The sequence below is a fragment of the Aegilops tauschii genome, chromosome 1, assembly GCF_002575655.3.
Source record: "Aegilops tauschii subsp. strangulata cultivar AL8/78 chromosome 1, Aet v6.0, whole genome shotgun sequence".
Classification (NCBI taxonomy): domain Eukaryota; kingdom Viridiplantae; phylum Streptophyta; class Magnoliopsida; order Poales; family Poaceae; genus Aegilops; species Aegilops tauschii.
The window spans coordinates 475963474-475985943 of NC_053035.3; the positions used below are offsets into that span (position 1 = coordinate 475963474).

The 22470-nt window shown below is 46.9% G+C and overlaps 2 protein-coding genes across 2 annotated transcripts; one reads left to right on the forward strand and one right to left on the reverse strand.

The window, feature by feature from the left end:
- Window positions 1-3821: 3821 nt before the first annotated feature.
- On the reverse strand, window positions 3822-5382 carry LOC109743376 (probable purine permease 4). The gene has a single exon (XM_020302469.3). The coding sequence runs from the start codon at window positions 5342-5344 to the stop codon at window positions 4205-4207; it is 1140 nt and encodes a 379-aa protein (XP_020158058.2). The 5' UTR covers window positions 5345-5382; the 3' UTR covers window positions 3822-4204.
- Window positions 5383-19749: 14367 nt separating this feature from the next.
- On the forward strand, window positions 19750-21289 carry LOC109743369 (probable purine permease 4). The gene has a single exon (XM_020302458.3). The coding sequence runs from the start codon at window positions 19796-19798 to the stop codon at window positions 21008-21010; it is 1215 nt and encodes a 404-aa protein (XP_020158047.1). The 5' UTR covers window positions 19750-19795; the 3' UTR covers window positions 21011-21289.
- Window positions 21290-22470: the final 1181 nt, after the last annotated feature.

Below are 22470 nucleotides of genomic sequence, written 5' to 3' on the forward strand. Positions count from 1 at the left end.
TCCCACACACGCCGACACACGGATTGTCAAACCATCACCGCACCTCAGTGCGCATTGCACAAGATTGCAGGAAAACATGTACGATGGGTTGCTCCATCGTATACTCCATCTCATCCTAAATATAAGTCTTTTCAGAGATTTTAATTTGGACTGCATACGAAGCAAAATGAGTGAATTTACACTCTCAACTACGTCTATATACATCCGTATTTAGAGCCTATTAAAATCTTTAAAAGGACTTATATTTAGAAACGGAGGGTGTACAAGGTTTGTGTGGAAAGAAGCATGTGTGAAGGAGGGTGCCATCACACACAATTTGATAAAATAACACGATTAGTAACAATGATTAGTAACAATGAAATGTGTGCATTTGTGATTTCCGTAGCACATACTCCACGCTCCAAAATAAGTGTCGCTAACATAGTACAACTTTATACTAAGTCAGCAACAGTTATGGGACGGAGGGAGTATATAATTGGGTACAACGGAACGTGGGATGGGCATCCATCCCACACGATTAGTAACAACAAAAATGTGTAAATTTGTGGTTCTAATTCTACACAGTTGCTTACGAGAAAATGTGTCTGTTGTTGGCGCCCACAGCACATGGTTTGTTAAGGTGGAACGTGTGTGTTGGTTTGCCATCACAGAATCTGCCTATGGCATAATCGTGTGTGGTGTAGGTGTTCATTGCACACAGTTTGTTGTCGTGAACAATGTATAAGATACCTCCTCTATCTGAAAAAGCTTGTCCCAACCTTGTCCCTCAAATGGATGTATCTAGCACCAACCATTCGAGGGACAGGTTTTTTTTTCGGACGGAGGGAGTAACTGATTATCAATATAGCAGGTTTGTTTTCTCATAATTTATCCTTGCAAGTAAATTGATCAGAATTTGAATCACAGCATAGGCACCAGAACATATTTCATATCCAACATATGTTCAACCACAATTGGATAAGTGACATCATAGTAGAACCATATGAATTAGTACAAAAATATACAAGGACTAAATTAAACAAGCACCACAATAGCACTTCACACTGGACATCTAAAACCTTCAAAAAGTAGCATCACAAACGGTGAACAAAAATATGAAGCTGATTCGGTAGGTTGTAGAAGACAAAGACCTATATATTTCTTCCTGGATGTTGAAGGTCTGCACAAATTCAGTCCAATACCTCCCTTCCGTCATGACCATACAAGTGATTCGCGAGGTAATCCATAGTGAACAATTTTGAAAAGCACTAAAATAAAAAAAAACATTTAGAAATTTTTGTTATCTACATAAATATACATTGTGCATAAGTAAAAACTAGGCAAGAATTGTATAATGTTTAAATCTTCCACAATAGGCTGAATACAGGGAGTGGTCATCCATTGGCGTTGGACTGAATTTGTGCAGACCTTCAACATCCAGGAAGAAATAATATAGGTCTTTGTCTTCTACAACCTACCGAATCAGCTTCATATTTTTGTTCACCGTTTGTGATGCTACTTTTTGAAGGTTTTAGATGTCCAGTGTGAAGTGCTATTGTGGTGCTTGTTTAATTTAGTCCTTGTATATTTTTGTACTAATTCATATGGTTCTACTATGATGTCACTTATCCAATTGTGGTTGAACATATGTTGGATATGAAATATGTTCTGGTGCCTATGCTGTGATTCAAATTCTGATCAATTTATCTCTTCCCCTTTGGGGGGTTTGTTGGGTGGCGACCAGACGGCCAAAGTTCAATGCACTTCGCCTTGTTTGGTCAGATGAAGATGAAAGTTGGCGTCCTCCTTCACGCTGGCTTGCTGATGAGGTTGAGGTGGTGGTGGTGCGGCCGGTTTGGGGTCGATGGTGGTTGGAGCCCTTCTTTGGCGGTGTTCTTCTTGTGTTCATGCTCCAGCGCTCTTCAGTGTGTCTCTGCTTGGCGATGTCAAGCGACTTCATCGGTGTGCACACAGGTGTCGTGGCGTCGTCTCGGCCTCGCGCAACCTTTCGAATGTGCCCCGCAGCGCAGGTGGTGTTGCGGCGTTGTGCAGTCTCGGTTTCGCGGTGCCTTTCGATTGCGTCGACGGTACAGTGTCATCGGCTTGTCTGCTTGGCGATGCCGACTTTGCCTGCGGTACACAGGCGCCGTGACGCCGTCTCGGCCTCGCGCAACCTTTCGAATGTGCCCCGCAGCGCAGGTGGTGTTGCGGCGTTGTGCAGTCTCGGTTTCGCGGTGCCTTTCGATTGCGTCGACGGTACAGTGTCATCGGCTTGTCTGCTTGGCGATGCCGACTTTGCCTGCGGTACACAGGCGCCGTGACGCCGTCTCGGCCTCGCGTGACCTTTCGAAGGCACCCCCGAGGCAGATGTTGTCGTGGCGTTGTGCAGTCTCGGTTGTGTTAGGCCTCCGATTGCGCCGATGGTGCAATACCGTGGTTTTGTCTCGGCTGGCCAATGCCGTTCGATCTCACTGGTGGAGCTTCGTGTTGTGTCGGGGCGTGTCTTCCCTCTTTGTTCTCCCCTGTTTATATGTTGTGGTGTGTGTTGTTTTGCTTTATCTCTTCTCCTCCTGTGCCCCCCTGTAATTCTGGTTCACTTGAACCCATCTTGCAAAAGGCTGCCAAGCCTTGTAGGCAAATGAATACAATTCAGGTGGGGGAGTCCCCCCCCCCCCCCCCCCCCGAAAATTCAAAAAAAAAAACATTCCTAAGGGCTAACAATTATAAATCCCCACAAAGAAAGGGTGATATGCCAAAAAGAAATCAAGAGGCCTCCTGAAAGAGCTTTTTCGAGAATATGTCCTATCTATGAAGGTCAGATGTCAGTTTTGACAACTGGATATCTAACAAGTAGCGTTGGAAACAAATGGACTTGAGCGTCTGGCGCTTCAAATAGTGCTAGTGTGTTCCTTTGCTACTCGATATCACTAACAATGCGGGGTTGGGCCGTTGCGGACCCATGTGTTAGCGAGCAACCTTCCTATCAAGTTAGAAATAAATATGCATTTGAAATACAGATGTGGGCGAACTGTTAGAGCATCTCAAGCAGACCCTGTAAAATCCCAACCCGCATAAGTGTTTTGCAGCTCGCGGAAAAGTGCATATGCAGGCCAACGCGGGCGAGGTCAGACTCAGACCGCGTATAATCAACCCGTAAAAAAGAATATTCTCCGAATATACCAAACAGACCCACAACTTGCTTTTTTAGTCGTCCTCTTCCTCGCGTAAATCCGGCGGACAGGCGGACGAGGGAAAACGCGAAGCGAGCACGGCGCGGGCGGAGGCCAGGGCGGCGTGAGCGGTGGCCGGATCGAACGGCCGGCGCATCGAGCTAGCTAGCTAGCTCTTCGAATCGATTGAGCTGCTAGCTAGCTAGCTCCGTTCGAGAGCCGCGGAGCCACGGGCGAGCGCGGCGGCCGGGACGGAGGGCCGGACGGCCGGCGGGCGAGCGCAATGGCCGGGGCGGATGGCTGGGCGGCCGGGCGAGATTCATGGCGTTGGCGGGAGCAAAGATTCCTCAACCGCCAACGTTGACCGGTATGCAGGGCCCTGTCAAAGTTGCCCTCAAAACTGTAAATATGAGGTTTTCGCGTTTGCGCTTGCAGGGCCCCTTAAAATTTTTTAAGGGTCGGACGATTTTAAGCGGTTTGTTCGGGCTCGTTTTTTCGACTGGAACTGCAAAAAATGGTTATTTTGCGGATTTGACCACTTATACGGGGTCTGCTAGAGATGCTCTTAATACCAGGATAATATCAAATGCATACGCCCACGCTCTGCAACAACACGATGTCAGGATCTCATCGAGGTCAAATTACCACGAAAAGCCAATAATACAAATAAAATACTTGACCAAAAACACAAGTCCCTGTTGATGCCTTGATGGTACTACATTAATGTGCAAGTTTTTGGCACGCCCGTGCAACATATGCATGCATCCATGCTCTGCTAAACCCGGAAGAGAACCTTTTTTTTTTTGCGAATAACCCTGAAGAGAAACTCACAAGGCAGTGCCACCAAACAAGCATCCATTCTTGTCTTTTTGGGAGCTGTAAATATGACACATTGCCTAATAGATGCAACATGACACGTCTACACCTAATGCATCATCTATGCTGCCACTTTGCTTTCTTGGGGTATACACACCAAGACATTTTCAGCATCCATTGCTATCGATCACATGGTTCGTGCCTGCGTACCCCCTGTGGCCGGCACTGCCTCGTTTGGTTCAAACGGTTTGTACGGTCTCGCCGGAGGCGGCGGCCGTGAGGCTCTTGTGCACGCTCTCGCCGTCGTCGCCGGCGCTGGGGAGGGTAGTGCCATCGTCCTGACCGTCGGCGGCTTTCTTCTTGCTCTTGGTGTACTCGCCGTAGAGGTACGAGGAGAGGCCCCAGACGCAGAGCGCGGTGGCGACGGCCTTCTCGGGGCCGAACGGGTCGCCGAACACCAGGACGCCGCCGATCACGTTGGCCGTGAGCACCGCCGCCATGCACACGCCGCTGTGCAGCGACGACGTCAGGTAGATCACGCCGGCGGTGCCCATGAAGCACGCCTGCCACGTCACCACCAGCGTCGCCACCACGACCCAGTACACGGCGTGCGACCCCTTCCAGTGGGCCACGTCGTCGCTGAAGCCGCGCGAAACCGCCAGTCCCACCGCTGCCTCCACGGAAGCCATAGCCTGCATCACCGCCTGCACCTCCACCGCGAGGATGAACCCGCCGGAGACCGCCTCCCGGTACACAAGCTCCATCACGGGGAGGTACGCCGAGAAGAGCCCCGCCGCGCAAAGCGTGACGATGTAGCCGATGATGTACCCCCTCCGGTTCGGGCTCTCGCCGGCGTCCCCAGACCGGAGCGCGAGGAGCACGGAGCAGAGCGTCATGAGCACGACGGCGTTGAGGTTGTTGAAGGTAAGCGGGTGGCGGACGATGACGACGGCGAGGACGAGCGTGAAGGCGAGCTGCATGGACAGCAGCAGCGACGAAGTGGACACCGGCAGGAGCGACGTGCTGTAGGCGAAGAGCAGATTGCTGACGCCCATGAGCGCGCCGATGGCCAGGCACACGGCCAGGAACCGGCGCGAGAACCACAGGAACGGGCGCGGCGCGGAGGCGGGGCGGGGGCGGCCGGCGAGGAACGCGGCGACCACCAGAGTCGGGAACCCCGCGGACTGCACCAGCGTGACCACCCACTTGTTCTTGCCGCCGTGGTGGAAGTAGAACCGGGACAGCAGGCTCGACGCCACCGACCCGACCAGCAGCGCCGCGTAGTTGGCCATCAGGAGCACCGTCGACCTGCGGCGGCGCGGCGCCACCGCGGCCGGGCCCGCCGCGCCGGAGGAGATAGCCATTGCCGCGCGCGCCATCGTGGTCGTTGAGTAGTAGGGGACGATGGATTGTAATGGTGAATTGGCGACGAGGGCACGTTTATATTGGCAAGGAGAGAAAAGGCCAGCTAGCTAGAGATTGCGTAGAGTAAAGGAGGATTTATGGAAGGTTTTCCGCATGGCTGGATGTGAAAAAAGGCCAGCTAGTGTATTTTATCACAGCAAAGCTGGAAAATTAATAATTAGCAGAAAAATACAATGTTTCCTTGCTAAGCCATGACTAAGGATTGCATGCAAATAGTAAATGCGGCAATGCGCTCGATTACATGCCGAGTAGATACGGGTGTATTCGTGCATTCATTATGAATTGAAGCATATCTCTGAAATTGGATACCTCCGTCCTGATTTACTAATCCTCATCGTATTCTTGGTTATATTTTGACCATTATTTTACCTAATAAAATGTATGTTATATGTAGCAAAAATACTCAAATACGGATCCAACAATATAAGTTTTTATGGCATGCATTACTGTTTTGCTAATCAAATATATGGTTAAACTTTGACCCAAAATCTTTAGGGACTATTAAACCAGGACAAAGGTAGTATGTTCAAATATGTTAGGGACTATTAAACCAACAATATAATATTTTATGACATGCATTAATATTTTGCTAGTCAAATGTATGGTCAAACTTTGACCCAAAATACGTTAGGGACTATTAAACTAGAACCCAAAATATGTTTCAAAATATATACCCCTCCGTTTCAAAATATAATGGATGTTCTTTTTTTAGAACTCAAACTTTCATATGTTTGACCAAAATACAAAGTAAAAAAAAATTGTAATATAATACATGCATTTCATGATGACTCTGATGGTACTTATCATATCTCGGCTCAATCATGCATGCATGTGTGTGTGTGTGTGTGTGTGTGTGTGTGTGTGTGTTGGCACACAAAAGTGCAACCAAACAAAAGGAAATGAAGTGTTCAACTAAAGAGACGTGTTCATTACTATTGTCTATTATGGCCGTATATATGTCACGTGCTTTACGTTTGTATTTGCGGACGACGTAGATAGACGCTACATTTTTGCATCAATAAAAAGATTAATTTGGAACAATATATGCTTGTGTGTAAGAAGTGGCAAGAAACGCAAGAACTATAGACCATGAGGCTACTGGAATCAAGGGATGAGCATTGTCATCGTGTTCTTAACAGTTGTCTAATTTTCTTTACAAGCTATTGCATAATAAAAGGAAACAAACACAGATTTGCAAACTGTAGGATGAAGAAGAAGAAGTGCACGTCACAAGCAGCGGGGAGGGTAACGATGCCCGCCAGCCACCCATTGCTTGCAAATGCAAGGGAATGCGCCACAGCTTCCAAAGTAGGATAGGCAACGGTTGTGCTGATTAACACCATATTTGTTTGATCCTGCTGCGTTCGTTGGGAAGGAGACGGGAGGGAGACATGCATGCCGAGGATAAGGAGGGCGGTGCGCGCTTACGTCGAGCCGGGTCATCGGATGGATGAATGGATGCACTTACTACTACGTGTACTTCACTTGACTGTGTTGACATCACCAGCTTTGTACGTGTCGTCTTAAGTGGGGAGCCGCATGCCTAGGGAGCGTGCATCATCACCAGTTGTGTGTACGTACATACATGTGGGTTCGTACCCGGTCGACACTTGTCGAGGGAAGTGGCTGGTCAGCCCACACTTGTCATGGCAAGTAGAGCAACTCATATATGGCATGTACGATGTACCTACCCATAATCATGTAGACATAGCATGTGTCTAGCTAGCTGTACATTCCGTCCTTGACTTAGGCTGTAGTACATATATACCCCCTCTATTTTCTAGTATAAAGTTGATCAAACTTTTAAAACCTTGACTTAGGACAAAACCTAGAAAAACACTTATTCAGTGACGGAGGGAGTATGTAGCTATGCAAGTGACAAAAACGATCGATCAACCAAGTATATAGGCTCCCACAAAAAAAGTATAGGCTGATAGTAGCAGAGGTACCGGCTTGGGTTTCGGCCAGCACGTTACTTGTAGTATCTTTTTGTGGAACTAATCGACGCGTCTACTCCATTGGGGGTATACGGACACATATTTTTAGCAAGGCTCAACCCACCATTTCTATTGAAGATTCTTTTTTTTTTTTGGTGTGGAACTATTAAAGATTCTTACAAGAAGGAAAGTAAAGAACTGAAACTTGAAAGAAGGAAACACGCTTGCAGAAAACAGAACACACGTTGTGGCCATCGACATTCCAGCAATCCCTAAACTTTCAGAATCATCCTCGAAAAAATGAGTGCGCCACAAGCTATATCCAAAGCATATCTCGCAACATGACACATATACTACACCAGAGGCTCCCGCCGTTGTGGCCGCCCCCCCCCCCCCCCCCCCCCCCCCACACACACACCCCACACACACACACGTGTCCAAAATAAGCAGTACACTGGGCAAATAGTAACATATGTGAACAGTGCCCCGTGATGAACTGTACTTCCTTTTTTCTCCTTTTTGAAATTAAAATTAAGAAATATAAAATTTCAAAAAACAAGTGTCCCCGAGTTGTGGCCGGGGCTCTCCCGTGCGCGGCATGTGTCCCAAAATGTATGCCCAAGTCATGCACTTGACTAAGTGATCTATACTCTTCACTATATTATTTTTACTTGCCAAAACATGATAAATTATTAATAGCAAATACAAGTAATAAAAATTAAGGTACACATTTGCTAAATGACAAACTTAAACTCAAGCGCGGCGTGTTGCCGCAGTGCTTCTCTTTTTTCCCCTTCTTCTTTGAAATTAAAATTAAGGAGATAAAATTATCAAAAAAGTGAAAACAAATATTTTTTCTTCTCCTTTGAAATTAATATTATTAAGAAATAACATTTTCAAAAAAGATGAAAACAAATATTACATCACTTTTCTGTAAATAGTAATTGTGGGTAAACAATAAACTATTGGGTACCATGAACAGTGCCCCCAGGATGAACAGTACTATTTTTTTTCCTTCTTTTAAATTTAAATTAAAAAGACAACATTACCAAAATAGTGAAAACAAATATTACATCACTTTTTTCCAAATAGTAATAGTGGGTAAACGGTAACTATGGATAAACAGTGATTATGGTTAATTGTTTCCCTTTTTTAATGAAACAAAATATTATATCAAAGATATACATTTGCTAAATAACAGGCTTAAACTCAAGTGCGGCGTGCCGCTGCACCTCCGCCTACTAGTAAAGAATAAGTGATCGATAGTTTCATGTGCTCCACAGAACACACACAATACCTCTCCACCTTTCCACACTTAGATGCCTATTAGTTGAAATATCGTTTAATTCAATAAGCTCCCTAGGGGTCGGAGGAGAGCTGATAATCAATTGATAACATAGATTTGACCGGTTGTATGCAATTTTGACCAGGTCCCACATTGGGTGGTCCCTTTTGGTTAGCATTGAGGCGGTGGGCATAGGTTTTCAGTGAGGGGGAGGTCTTTCTAGTCAAGATGGGGGGCGTGAGATTAGTTGAGGACAATCCGTAAAAGCCCATAGTAGGTCCGCGTGTCTAGGATTGTGTTGCTGGATTGTCTCCGTCCGCTCGTTCCTCGCCACTGTTTGCTGCCCCCGGCGTCCCTGCGGTGGCGGCATTGGAGGGGTTTTGATGTTTTGGTGGAGCGCTCGTGGGAGGCCCATCGTCTCCGTTGTGCCTCCGTTGCTGGTTCAATTGGGGGTGTGTGGTTGGGGGGAAGGGGGCTTCATCTCCGCTTAGGATGCTTGTCTTCTGCCTTCGCAGCCTCGCTTTTGGGCAGTGCGGTACATCTCAATCTTTCTCCTCTATTTATCGTGCTTTCTGTTCAATTTGGATGGTGGTGTTGTGGTATTTACCTGTCGGCGATGAATTTCAATTTCGTTCAGTTCTCCCAGGGTAGGCTTCCTCGTTACTTTGCTCGAAGTTGCCGCTCGGTGTTCGATTTATCAGGGGCCACTGCTGGTCACTGCTTCTACGGTGGTTCTTGACTGTTTGGTTCATTGGTGTTGTTGCTGCTCCCTTCTTGATAAACGATTGATGGTCTTGAAAGGATTCGGAGTTTACATTTATCAGGGAACAGAGGAAAAAATAGGATTACAATTGTTAATACATGCTTGTTCTCCTAATTGCGACAAAGAGTTCACTCCAATTAGTTTACACATTGGTTATTTTCTACAGTCTAGAGCTCTCATTGAAGACATAATTAAGCAAGATGATAGAGATGCCGAATTTATTACATGATGTGGTATACAAGCTCATGATAACTGAATATGCATGCCTGAATAACAGAAGGATAGTCAATTTAGTTGCACCTTCAAACATATGTCACACATTGCACACAACCTTGCATCTAATCTAACTATCATATACCTCTTAAAATATAAGAACACTTGACCCACACGTGTGATTGTAACAGTTATCAGAAAATTAGATAACTGGTTTACACTTCACATTTCCATCTTGACTTGGGCTTCTGTTGGAGTGACATATCATGTAACATCTAGTGCTGAGGAGATTTTTTTCATTATCACATAAGAACTCCGACTTTCTTTGCACTAAGTGCATCGTGTTTTAAGCATCTAACAGAATAGCTCAATGGAAGATGATTTCAATACATATATCTCAAAGCATAATGAGAAAGTATGTTCTTTTCATTGTCTTTGTTTCTTCATCTTTCTCCCATTGCCTTAATATCTTCTATGCTAGTGTTTAAGTATAAACTGGAGAAGGTGAAGTTTAGGCACTGCTACTATAATTAGATGCTTACACCTGATGTCTATTTGAAATGTGGATGACACGTCCAAGGAATGGACAGAAATTTCACATAGCTTTTCTGCCCCATAATTTTGATGGTTTATATCAGAGTATATGTATTACATTTATTTTAGAAAGAAAATGAAAAAAATTGAGATAAAAATATAAGACAAATGTGTCCCACATGATTAGCAAGCTTGTTTCGCGTCCCAAGGCAAGAAGGTGTGAGCACATCCGGGTTATAAATTGGACGCGGTTCTCGAGCAGTAACTGTTTGCAATTAGCATTCACACACGACTTCCTATTGGAAATTGTTCGCAAATGTAAACGAAGCCATTGAATACCGCCGACCACCACGTCTTGTCTCCCATGGCAATCGCTTCCTGCCCCTCACAGCCATCCAGATCCTATAAGTATTGCGCCTCTCGTTCCACCAGTATTCTCATCTACGCATTCTGTCTCCCTTGCCCTCTCGATCTCGATCTGTGCAATGGCACCGTCGGTGAGCCCATGCGTCGATGAGAAGCTTAAGGCACCGCTCCACAACAATGATGATGCACCAAGCAGTGACGAGGAGGACCCCTACGCACCACCGGACTTGGTCGCGCCTGATCCACCCACCGAGGAGTGGTTTTCGAGTCAGTACGACCTTGTTCTCTGGAAGACCTTGCCGCCGGATGAAAAAGCCAGGTGTTTGGCGGTCATGAAGACAGGCAAGAATAAGCACGGGGAGGAAGGGGCGGCTAAGGCCGCCTGGAAGGTGAAGGAGCTGGAGCATTGGCGGGAGACGCACCCGCACGTGAAGGAGATCGACGAAGATGGCTGCTTCCTCGCAAAGAGGGCCAAAGGCGGGAGCCACCTCCTCGCGTCATGGAGGTGGCAGGATCGTGTCGAGCAGGCAACCGATAAGGAGTTACTGTATGCGCTGTGTGCACTGGCCATGTCGGATGTCTACACCCGCCGAGAAGACGCATAAAGCACATCGCGGAGTGTGAGGTAGAGGAGGAGGCCAACTCCCTCCGCGCTAGGAAGAAGGTGCGCACCAGGGAATCCATAGCATGAAGCAGGGAAAGGGCACTCAGGAGAGATTATTGAATTTAGTTAATCTATATTTATCTTATTTTCCTACTAAATATCTCTTTTTTTAGTCAAACTATCTTCTGAGAATATATTTATATTGATGTCAACCACGCACGTTTCAGAAGAGTTAAGTGTATGCGATTTGGGCTAAAAAACACATGAGTTGTCGCGATCTTTACAGGCATTCTTCTGAAAATAGTTGTTTGTGAAACTTGAAGCATCACACACAATTGCTTTCTAATAATTGTGTGAACTTTATCGCACACGGATTAACTACTGAAGTTGTATGCGATGTGTCAGTTTGTGTCCTGCTCAGGAAGACGAGACGGCAGCGGCTCCCTGAAGATGGAAGAAGGTCTTCCCCGCCTAGCCCCCGTTCCGGTGGTGTGTCTAGCATCATCGGTGGGCGTGTGGAGGTGTGTCTCCGGCGGATCTATCCTTGGTGGATTTGCTCGGATTTGGTCGTAGTTCGTCTACGTTTGTTTTTCTTCAGGTTGGATCCTTCTGATCTACGCTACTCTTCATTTGGCGGCGGTTGCTGTTCTGCTACGCTGGTCCTATGGGACCTTAGCACAACGACTTCTCGACTGTCTACTACAACAAATTTTGCCCGACTCAGGCGAGGGAGGGGTGATGACGGCGGCGCGCCTTCGGCTCGCTTCAGTGCTTGTAGTCGTCGCTAGGTGGTCTACGGACCTGGATGTAATTTTTATTATTTCTGGTGTCCGTTGTATTGTCATGATTGAAGATGAATAGATTGGAAGTTTTCTCGCAAAATAAAAAAACAAATGTAGACCATGGCAATTTTGATCACATGGCTTCAATTTTTCATGCGTGTTAGATAGAAAAATATATATTATGATTTACTTATTTTTTTATCCGTGATAAGCTTTTAATTCAGCCATGTGGGTTTTTTTCTTTTTCTTATATATAATGGCAAATTTGTATGATTTTCCCCCCTTTTTTACGTTTTTGCTTTTCTGAAAATAATTGTACCATTCATTCTTCGTGGCAATTTTATCATCTATAAGATGGCAAAACATCATCCTATGTTTTTCCAACATATATGTGATTTTTTACTATGAATATGGAAAACCTTTCTCCTGCAGGTTTTTAACATGGCAATTTTTGTTATTTTTGCGTTTTTTCCGTATTAACTATTGATAGTTTAAGGAATGTTCACTGTGTGTTTTTACGAAAAAAATTCGCAGAAAATAAATCAAGGTAATTGGCAATTTTGTGTGGGCCGCTTGAGGCCCAATAAAGAGGCTAACGAGGGTGTACCGAACCAAAACGTTCGCTCGTCCCTCCCAACGAATCGTTTGATTCAATTTTTTTTTGAGGTGAAATCGTTTGATTCTAGTGCCTCTCCTACCGAAGTCAGGTGGTTATCGGGGTCCAAAGTATAGTGTGGAAAATAAAAAAGAAGTGCAGTTTAGAAAAATACATTAAAACAGACACAAAAGTAAAAAATATTGTATACATAATTTTATGAAACTTCAGAAAGCAACGTAACACTATCACAGAAAAGACTGAACTATCACGAAATTCATAGGGATTTTTTTTTGCGGGAGAAATTCATAGGGCTTTAGCAGTTCTGTATAAGAAAAATAAATCGATCAAAGGAGCTCGTATATATCAAAGAATGGATATATTATGCAAGCAAGTGACATATGGCCACCCGACATTATTTTACTCGCTCCAAAACGTGTTGCACCATGGCATATCGTCACTTATAGTGAATTAAAACAAGAGTCTATTGCAGTAGTTAATTTTATCTTTGGTTTGACGACCCACCTTAAGATCAGATCGGGAGATGTTCGCTAGGCCATGGATACATGCCCTTGTTTATGATACAGTATGTGACAATGTACATGTGCAAAAATTTAGCTGAGGTTGGTTTGAGTTTTCTGTCGTTAGGTAAGCACCTCTTTGAGAAAGACCTTGTAGTTTTCAGGTCTAGGGATTAAACACATGCTTTGCACTGCACATGGCCGAGAACACTCCCCTTGGTACGTAACCTTAGTTAGGCCATGGAGCTGCCAATAATTCCCCTTGGTACGTAACCCACTCCAAAAATTGATACGAGACAATAATTGGATAGGCAACAAATCGGGAAAGGAGGATTCCAATCCCACTGCATTCTTTCCATTTCCTTAAATAAACTGCAACAAATCTCAACGTTCCTAATCTGAAACAAATCATTTTTAACGCCATAGAATGGATCCGGTCCATCGGCCATATATTCATACACAGTTTCACAATTGTTCGGCACTAACTAGTCCATGATCCATAAGGATGATCTACCCCGTAAACCAACATACTGCCAGATATTGATCGATTTGGTTTTCAAGCTTTTAGCACTGAACGAATGTAACATGTATTTTGAAATGCATAGGGATTTGGCTCAAAAATAGTACGTAGTAAGGAAGAAGAGCACATCGATCTTCTAACATATTTGAGAAGTAGCAAAGTCACATGAAACTCATATTCCATCTGGATCTTACACGGGGGTTCGCGCGTTTTTTTTTTCCATGCTTTTTTCGTAAAAGGATGAATTATGTTGACTCGGAGCATCAAGTGGATACAAACACAATGAGCACACATCCGACCCATGCATAGTTAGGATGTGCACAACCAACACAATTGCTCGCACACAATTACCACACTGGCAGATAGCAAAGTGATTCTATGTATGGTGATCCCAGCAGATGTAATGTATTCTGTGTAAGGCGCCATTGGACCACCATACCCTCTGCATCAAGTCATCATCCACATAATACATTACACCGTCGAAGGAAAACTAGTCAGAGCGAGAGCCTCCATAACCCACAGTGGAGCTTTCTAGCAGCATCACGCAACCTTGCCCGAACGATCCATCGACATGTGTCACCATAGTAGATCTGAAGGAGAAATCCTCCCAAATCAAGCACCAGACGGAGAGGTTCACTGATGTGGCTGGATGCGACCACCGGCAAGAAAGGGAGCGACCATCCCCGGCCCTTACTAGCAGCTGCCGCCTGTGCCCCATCCAGCAGGGCGCCGACCTGGAGGGACGTGTGATGAAGGTGAAAAACTCCACCGCCACTTTGCTCGGAGTCAGCGTGGGCTTCACCGGTGGCTTCTCTAGTGGCGGCGAGACGTGAGGGAGGGAGGAGGAGGCGGCGGCGGCGACGACTGGGTGCCTGCCCGAGCCGCCTAATGGAAGCGACACGGGGTGTGATCCCTTTTTTCAAGATGTGGGCGTAACAAGTTTTTTTTAGTTGAGCTATAGGACTACTTTTTTTCATGCTAATGTCACGTCACTTAGATAGGGCTTCGTCAATTCTCATCTAGACGAAAGCTAGCCACAACCATTTTCCAATGATCAGTATTTTTGGGTTTGGTTGAGTTTTGTGTGCCAATGGCAGACATGCACATGATTGAGCCACTCAGATGAGATATGATTCAGCTCTCTATCTCTGAGAGAAGGACGCACGTACGGTGTGCGGTTTTCCGATCTTGATTTTAAACACATGCATGCTTGCTTGCTTGCTTTGCATACACACATGACCGAAGAACACGGCATGTGAACGCTACGCGGGCCGTCAATAGTTCCCGTACGTTGTTGGTGCTATGTAGTAATCCGGCCCACTCCCAAAATGGATACGGGACAATCCTGGACATGGAGCAAACAGAGAAAGGCAGATTCCAATGCGATTGCATCCGTTTGTTTTCCGCTTACAACCCCAGCACCATCTCAACGGCCCCTATGCATCTCAACCAAACCGTAGTGGGAGGAAACACATGTGCAGTTTCACACAAATGTTCAGCAACCAATTCAGGGATCTTCCGCGATATGGTCAGCAACCAACAATCAATCCATCAATTTAAATCGGCGATACATATACAGATATAATACTACTCCTACAACATTACTGGAGTAATTGGCTCCTACTACTTCCTTGGTAGTATTTGGATTTGAGCAATGAATGCATGAATGCATCCATATATACATGCAAATTTTGTATTTCCATGCAGTGCTTCCCTCATGCATCAGCGAAGGAAATCTTGTAATTTTCTGCTGATCATTAATTTTCCAGCTTTGATGTGATCCCAAATATACACGAGTATATATACTTTTTTTTTGTGAGGATCAACCTTGCCGCTTTTATTTAATTGTATGCGTTCGGAATCTCATCCGAAATTACATCGAGAACACAATCCGGGGGAACCCCCAACCAAACCTTACAAAGTTCATCCCCGACACCGACTTTCGCTAACTTATGCGCGGCAATATTAGCAGAACGACGAACCCATGAAACTTTAAACTCGGAAAAAGAAGTGAGCATCGACTTGATCTCTTGTATCCACGGCCCAGCACTCGACAGCTCCTTATGATGGTTATTCAGCATCCGGGCCACCCCCTGGGAATCCAGCTCGACGTGTACCTTCTCGGCATTAATTTCCTTCGCCACCTCAAGAGCTCTCTTGCAGGCTAGAATCTCCACCGATTCGGGGTCGTCAACACCCCTGAAACAATGAGAGAGCCCCGCCCGGAAGGCCCCGTCTTCGTCTCGGATTACCGCTCCGCCTCCACCATTCTTGCTCACCTTAGAGACTGCTCCATCAGAGTTAACCTTTAGCCATCCAGTATCTGGAGGTCGCCATGTTTGCTTGAGCTGCTCCATAGCCGGGCGCGGATCAGAAGCGTGAGCCTCTTGCCATTCCTTGATGTGGTTAGCTACGTTCAGCATGATTTCATGTGGTGGAGCTATCATTTTGCCATCCCTCGCCTCGTTGCGTGCCAACCACAGTCCGTACGCCCCCTGAATCATGGCCGCCTTCTCCCCGTCCGAAGCTTCAGCAAGCCACCCGAGCAGCCAGCTCGCTAACGCACTCTGAGAGTCGATCGGACTCGGTGGGATCGCCACCGAAACTCCCTTTTCCGAATGCAGAAGCTGCCAGAACCGTGCAGAGTGTTGACACGACCAGAAGCGGTGCAACACCGTCTCCTCCCGTCCACACGCGACACAAAAAACACCGGGTTTAATTCTCCGTCGGTGAAGCTCAGCCCCCACTGCGAGGCCATTACGAATCAGTCTCCACATGTGTATCTTAGCCTTGGCTGGAGCAGATGTTTCCCATAGTGCCAAATACCCTCTATGTTTCAGAACAGAACTTGAACCCTCCGGCCGTCCGAGCTTCGCATTGTTCAATGACATGCACAAGTGATATGCAGAACGGACAGCAAAGTCGCCATTTTTTGTGTAGTTCCAAGCCGGATAGTCTTCAGTGCCCGGGCCCCCAATGGCGATTTGCTTAATGTCGTTCACATCATCGTCAGAGAACATGTTTTGCAATTTGTGTATATCCCAACTTCTGCCATCTGTAGTCAGAAGATGAGCAACCTTGGTCATACCTGGTACAAAAACTTGCCCCAAGGGGCGCATACTTCCTGCTCTAGGGATCCAATTCGCATGATGTATATTCACTGAAATACCATCCCCAATGCGCCATATAAGTCCCTCCCTCAGCAAATCCCTTCCATGTAAAATACTCCGGAAGGTATACGATGCAGACGAGGTTGCAGTTGCCGTCAAAATTGAGTCGCTGCTGAAATATCGTGCCTTAAGCACTCTAGCGCACAAGGATGATGGGACTTGCAGAATCCTCGACGCTTGCTTAGCAAGCAGCGCTTGATTGAAAGCCTCGGGGTCTCTAAAAATCATTCCACCGTCCTTCTTCGATGTACACATTTTCCGCCAAGAAATCCAGTGTACCTTACGCTCACCATTCGTTGCTGCCCACCAGAATTTTGAAGAGATCGAGGTCAGGTTCCGGCACATCTTCTTCGTAAGCTGAAAACAACTCATGGTGTGGTTAGGTACTGCTTGTAGTCCAGACTTGATCAATACTTCCCTCGCTGCTTTGGAGAGGCCTTGGCCCTTCCATCCGCCTACCTTTCCTTTCGAGCACTCTGTCACATATTTGAAAGTGCCCTCCTTGGACTGTCCAACCAGTGTTGGCAATCCCAGATACCGCTCGCTCAAAGCTTCGGACTGGACACCCAATGCATCTTTGAGTGCAGTTTTGTTTCCTTCCTGAAAGCCCTTCCCGAAGAAAATAGAGGACTTTTCTAGATTGACTCGTTGGCCCGATGCCTCCTCATATCTTAACAGAATATCTTTCAACATAACCATGTTATCATGCGATCCTTCAAGGAAAACAACACTATCATCCGCAAACAAAAGGTGCTTAACTTGGGGGCTAGTGCTCCCAAACGACACTCCTCTGATGCTGCCCTCTTCTTGTGCTTTTTTTAGAAGTGCCGAGAAGCCTTCCACACAGAAGAGAAAGAGGTATGGTGATAAGGGGTCACCCTGTCTAAGTCCACGGGAAGGTGAAAAACCCCGAGACAAACCACCATTGAGCTTTACACAAAAGGTAGCCGACCTCACACATTGCATGATCATATCAATCCAGCCCTGTGCAAAACCAAAGTGTTCCATCATCCGTTGGAGAAAAGCCCATTCAACTCTATCATATGCTTTCATCATGTCTAATTTCACAGCACAGAGCGGCTTCTTTCTCTTCCTTTTCCGAATCGCATGGACACACTCATAAGCCACAAGAACATTGTCCGTAATCAGACGTCCCGAAACAAATGCACTCTGCTCCTCAGAAATAAGAATAGGCAGGATAACTTTCAATCTGTTAGCTAGAACTTTCGTTGCAATCTTGTATAGTACATTACAAAGGCTAATAGGCCTGAACTGTGAGAGGAGCTCTGGCGAGTTGCATTTTGGAATCATCACAATGATTGTTGCGTTAAAAGCCTCAGGCGCCCCTACACCATGCAAAAAATCCTTGACCGCCCGACAGACATCATCTGAACTAACGACCAGTGTCGTTGATAAAAAGGGCCGGTAGCCCATCCGGCCCCGGCGCTTTCGTCGGACCCATCTGAAATAACGCTTTCTCAATCTCCTCGTCCAAGATAGGCGCCAACAGTGACCCATTCATCTCAGGAGTGACAAGCTGAGCAATATTCTGTAAAACAGCCTCGGCACCCTGAGATCCATCCGACTTGAACAGACATTCATAAAAATTTGCAGCCATGTTGCGCATCTCCTCATCAACCCGACACACAGAACCATCCTCTCGTTTTAACGCTTTCACCGTATTTTTCCTCTTCCTATGGGACGCCCTGTTCTGAAAATATCGAGCATTCTGGTCACCCGACCATAGCCAGTCCACTCTAGACCGCTGTCTATATAGGATTTCCTCTCTGGCATAAATTTCCCGTAGCTGCTCCTCTAGGCCCCGAACCTCCAGTGAGGATCCGTTAATGAGAGCTCGGTTTTTCGCATCCAGTAGCTGTGCCTTGAGCTTTTTTATCTGTCGCCGAATGGAGCCGAACACCTCCCTAGCCCATCTTTGCATGGACCCCGTCATAGTAGCCAGCCTGTGCCATACCGCAGCGAGCCCCTGTTCTCCTGTACCCGCAGCTTCCCAGACTTGAGTCACCATCTCATCATATTTCTCGTGGCGAGTCCAAGCCTCCTCATAACGAAAATGTCTATCCGCTCCCTGACCATGCTGTAGAGCCGTCTCCACTGCATGCACCAGGAGAGCTTGGTGGTCCGACTCCTCCGTCAATATATGTTCGACCGTCGCTGCCGGGAATGTGGACAGAAAACCATCATTGCATGTAGCTCGATCAAGCCGCACCTGAATATTGTCTTGACCATCCCGTTTATTATCCCATGTGAACGGGTATCCCGAGAATCCAAGATCCGCCAAGCCGCAGTCGGCGAGGCAGTCTCGGAAGTCTTCCATCTGTGAGAAACTCCTTAGATTGCCACCACGCTGGTCCGTCTGAAACAGAGCCTCATTAAAATCACCCAAACATATCCATGGGAGATCATCTTGTGCCCTCACGTATCGTATCGCATCCCATGATTTCTTTCTGAGTTCTGTCCGTGGTTCTCCATAGAATCCAGTGATCCTACAAAGCTTTCCCTCGCATTCAACCTCCGCATCAATGTAATATTGGCACCAAGGCCTCACCTTGACTTTGACATGATCCCTCCACCAGAGAGCTAGGCCACCACTCCGGCCTACACAATCCACCGCCACACCATTTGAAAAACCCAAACTCCATTTGAGTCTATCCATAGCCCTTGATTTCTTTTTTGTTTCACTAAGGAAAACCACCGCCGGGTTGTGGGACCGTATCAGGTCACGTAATTCGCCGACTGTCGAGTTCAACCCCAAGCCTCGACAGTTTCAGGCTAGAAGATTCATGGCGTCCGGCGGCCCTGTCTCGCAGGGTCCGCCGCTTCATCGTGTTGCACTGAGATACGCTCAAACACAGAAGAGGTTTTTTGCCACACGAGTATATATACTGACCAAACAATATAGACTAGTAACGTATTGTAACTGACGCCTAGCCTTTTCACATCCGGCCGCCCGGAAAAGCAAGAAACGGAAGGCGCAGCAGTGTAAAAAACCTTCTATAAATCCTCCTTACTCTACGCAATTCCTGGATGGCCTTTTGTGATCACTGATCTTCGTCCCCAACAAGAAAATTACCCACCCCTACCCGATATATACATGCCGCCTATGTACAATCCCCGTCGCCCGTCGCCAGTTCGCCATCCATCCATCGATCCCTCCTACTCCTCCTTGACGACGGCGACGACGCGCGCCGCAATGGCGATCTCCTCCGGGGCGGCGGGCGCGGCCACGGCGGCCCCGCGCCGCAGGAGCAGGTCGACGGTGCTCCTGATGGCGAACTACGCGGCGCTTCTGATCGGGTCCGTCGTCTCGAGCCTGCTCTCCAGGTTCTACTTCGAGCACGGCGGGCAGAACAAGTGGGTGGTCACGCTTGTGCAGTCCGCGGGGTTCCCGACGCTCGTGGTCGCCGCGTTCCTCGCCGGCCGGCCCGTTTCCGCGCCTCGGCCGTTTCTTTGGTTCTCGCGGCGCTTCCTGGCCGTGTGCCTGTTCATCGGCGCGCTCATGGGCGTCAACAACCTGCTCTTCGCCTACAGCTCGTCGCTCCTGCCGGTGTCCACCTCGTCGCTGCTGCTGTCCACCCAGCTCGCCTTCACGCTCGTCCTCGCCGTCGCCATCGTCCGCCACCCGCTCACCTTCGTCAACCTCAACGCCGTCGTCCTCATGACGCTCTGCTCCGTGCTCCTCGCGCTCCGCTCGGGCGACGCGGGCGAGAGCCCGGACAGGAAGGGGTACATCATCGGCTTCGTCGTCACGCTCGGCGCCGCGGGGCTCTTCTCCGCGTACCTCCCCGTCATGGAGCTGCTGTACAGGGAGGCGGTCTCCGGCGGGTTCATCCTGGCGGTGGAGGTGCAGGCCGTGATGCAGGCCATGGCGTCCGTCGTGGCGGCGATCGGACTCGCGGCGACCGGCGGTTTCGGCAACGACGTGGCCCACTGGAAGGGGTCCCACGCCGTGTACTGGGTCGTGGTTGCGACGCTGGTCGTGACGTGGCAGGCGTGCTTCATGGGCACCGCCGGCGTGATCTACCTAACGTCGTCGCTCCACAGCGGCGTGTGCATGGCAGCGGTGCTCACGGCCAATGTCATTGGCGGCGTCGTCGTGTTCGGCGACCCTTTCGGCGCCGAGAAGGCCGTCGCCACCGCGCTCTGCGTCTGGGGCCTCTCCTCGTACCTCTACGGCGAGTACACCAAGAACAAGAAGAAAGCCGCTGATGATCAGGACGACGACACCATCCTCCCGGGCGCCCGTGACGACGGCGAGCACAAGAGCCTCACCGCCGGCAGCCGCGAGCCGGGAAGCGAAACCGTCTGAAGCAAACGGGACAGCGCCGGCCACAAGGGGTACGTGCGAACCATGTGATCGATAAGTACGTTGCAACAAATGCAACGGAAACTGAAAATTTCTTAGTGTAGACGTGCCATGTACTCATGTTATATCGATTAGGCAATGAGTTATATTTACTGCTTACAAAGAGACAAGAATGGCGTGGTGATGAGGACGGATGATTGTTTGGTGGGCTGCTATGTATCTTGCTATCTTGTGAGGTTCTCTTCAGGATTTATCACAGAATGGATGCATGTTGCACTTGCATGGGTGTGTGAAAAACTTGCACTTTAATGTAGTACCATCAACAGGGACATGCCATCCATATATATCTTCTCTTGAGATCTCGATATGGTAATTTTTTTCCTGCGTTGTTCCTGCAATACATCAATTGGCAATAGTTTGCCTAGTTAGCGTGCTAGCTAACTGGCCTGCTCTGAAACTGTGTGGCCTTTCCCCCCTTGTTGTCATGCCATGGCTCCTTATCCTTATACTGTGTGTACATGAGGTATCGGTTATTGGTATGGACCATCACTTCTATTTAGACACCAGCAGTATATGCATATCTTTATTTTTTACTTGATATAGGAAGAAAGATGATGGTTCCTAGGTACCCACTCCGTTCACAAATATAAGACGTTTAGGATATTTTCAGTGTGAACTATATACGGACTGAAATGAGTGAACAAATACACTAGACATGTCTACATACACCCTCTGGTCCGGATGTGGAGTTTTTAAGCTCGAGCTCAAATGACCGTAAGTTTGAAAAAAATCAAAAAAAATCTGAATTTCTTTTGTGGCAAACTTTAAAGAATGTTTGGGGTGCATGAAGAAATTCAGCACAAAATCACATCGGTGCAATGCGTGGGTAAAAAAACAAAATCGATACTCTGAAAATGTTACTTTCAAATGTATTTTGGAGCTCTGAATTTGTTTTTATTGACACGACTTGCCCCAATGTGATTTCGTGGTGAAAATTTGCATGCACTTCAAACATTTCTTAAAGTTTGCCACAAAAAAAATCAGATTTCTTTGAATTTGTTTTCTATTTTTTGATTTTACTGTTCATGGCAGGAGCATTTGAGCTCGAGTTTAGAAGGATACTTATGCTCTGGTCCTTTTTATTCTGCGTATAAGATTTGTATCAAGTAAAACTTTACAAAGTTTGACCAAATTTATATGAAAAAAATATCAAAATCTACAATACCAAATATATAAAATATGACCTTACATTCCATAATAAATATAATAATATTGATTTTGTATTGTGAATGTTTCTATAAGTTTGGTCAAATCAAAGATACTTCTACTTCAGATAAATCTTATATGCAAGGAATACATCCAATTCAGAAAAATGTTAGAACGTTTTATATTTGTGAACGGATGGAGTATTGACTAGCAATAGAACACATTTCCACCATGTGTGGAGTGGCAAACACCTTTCT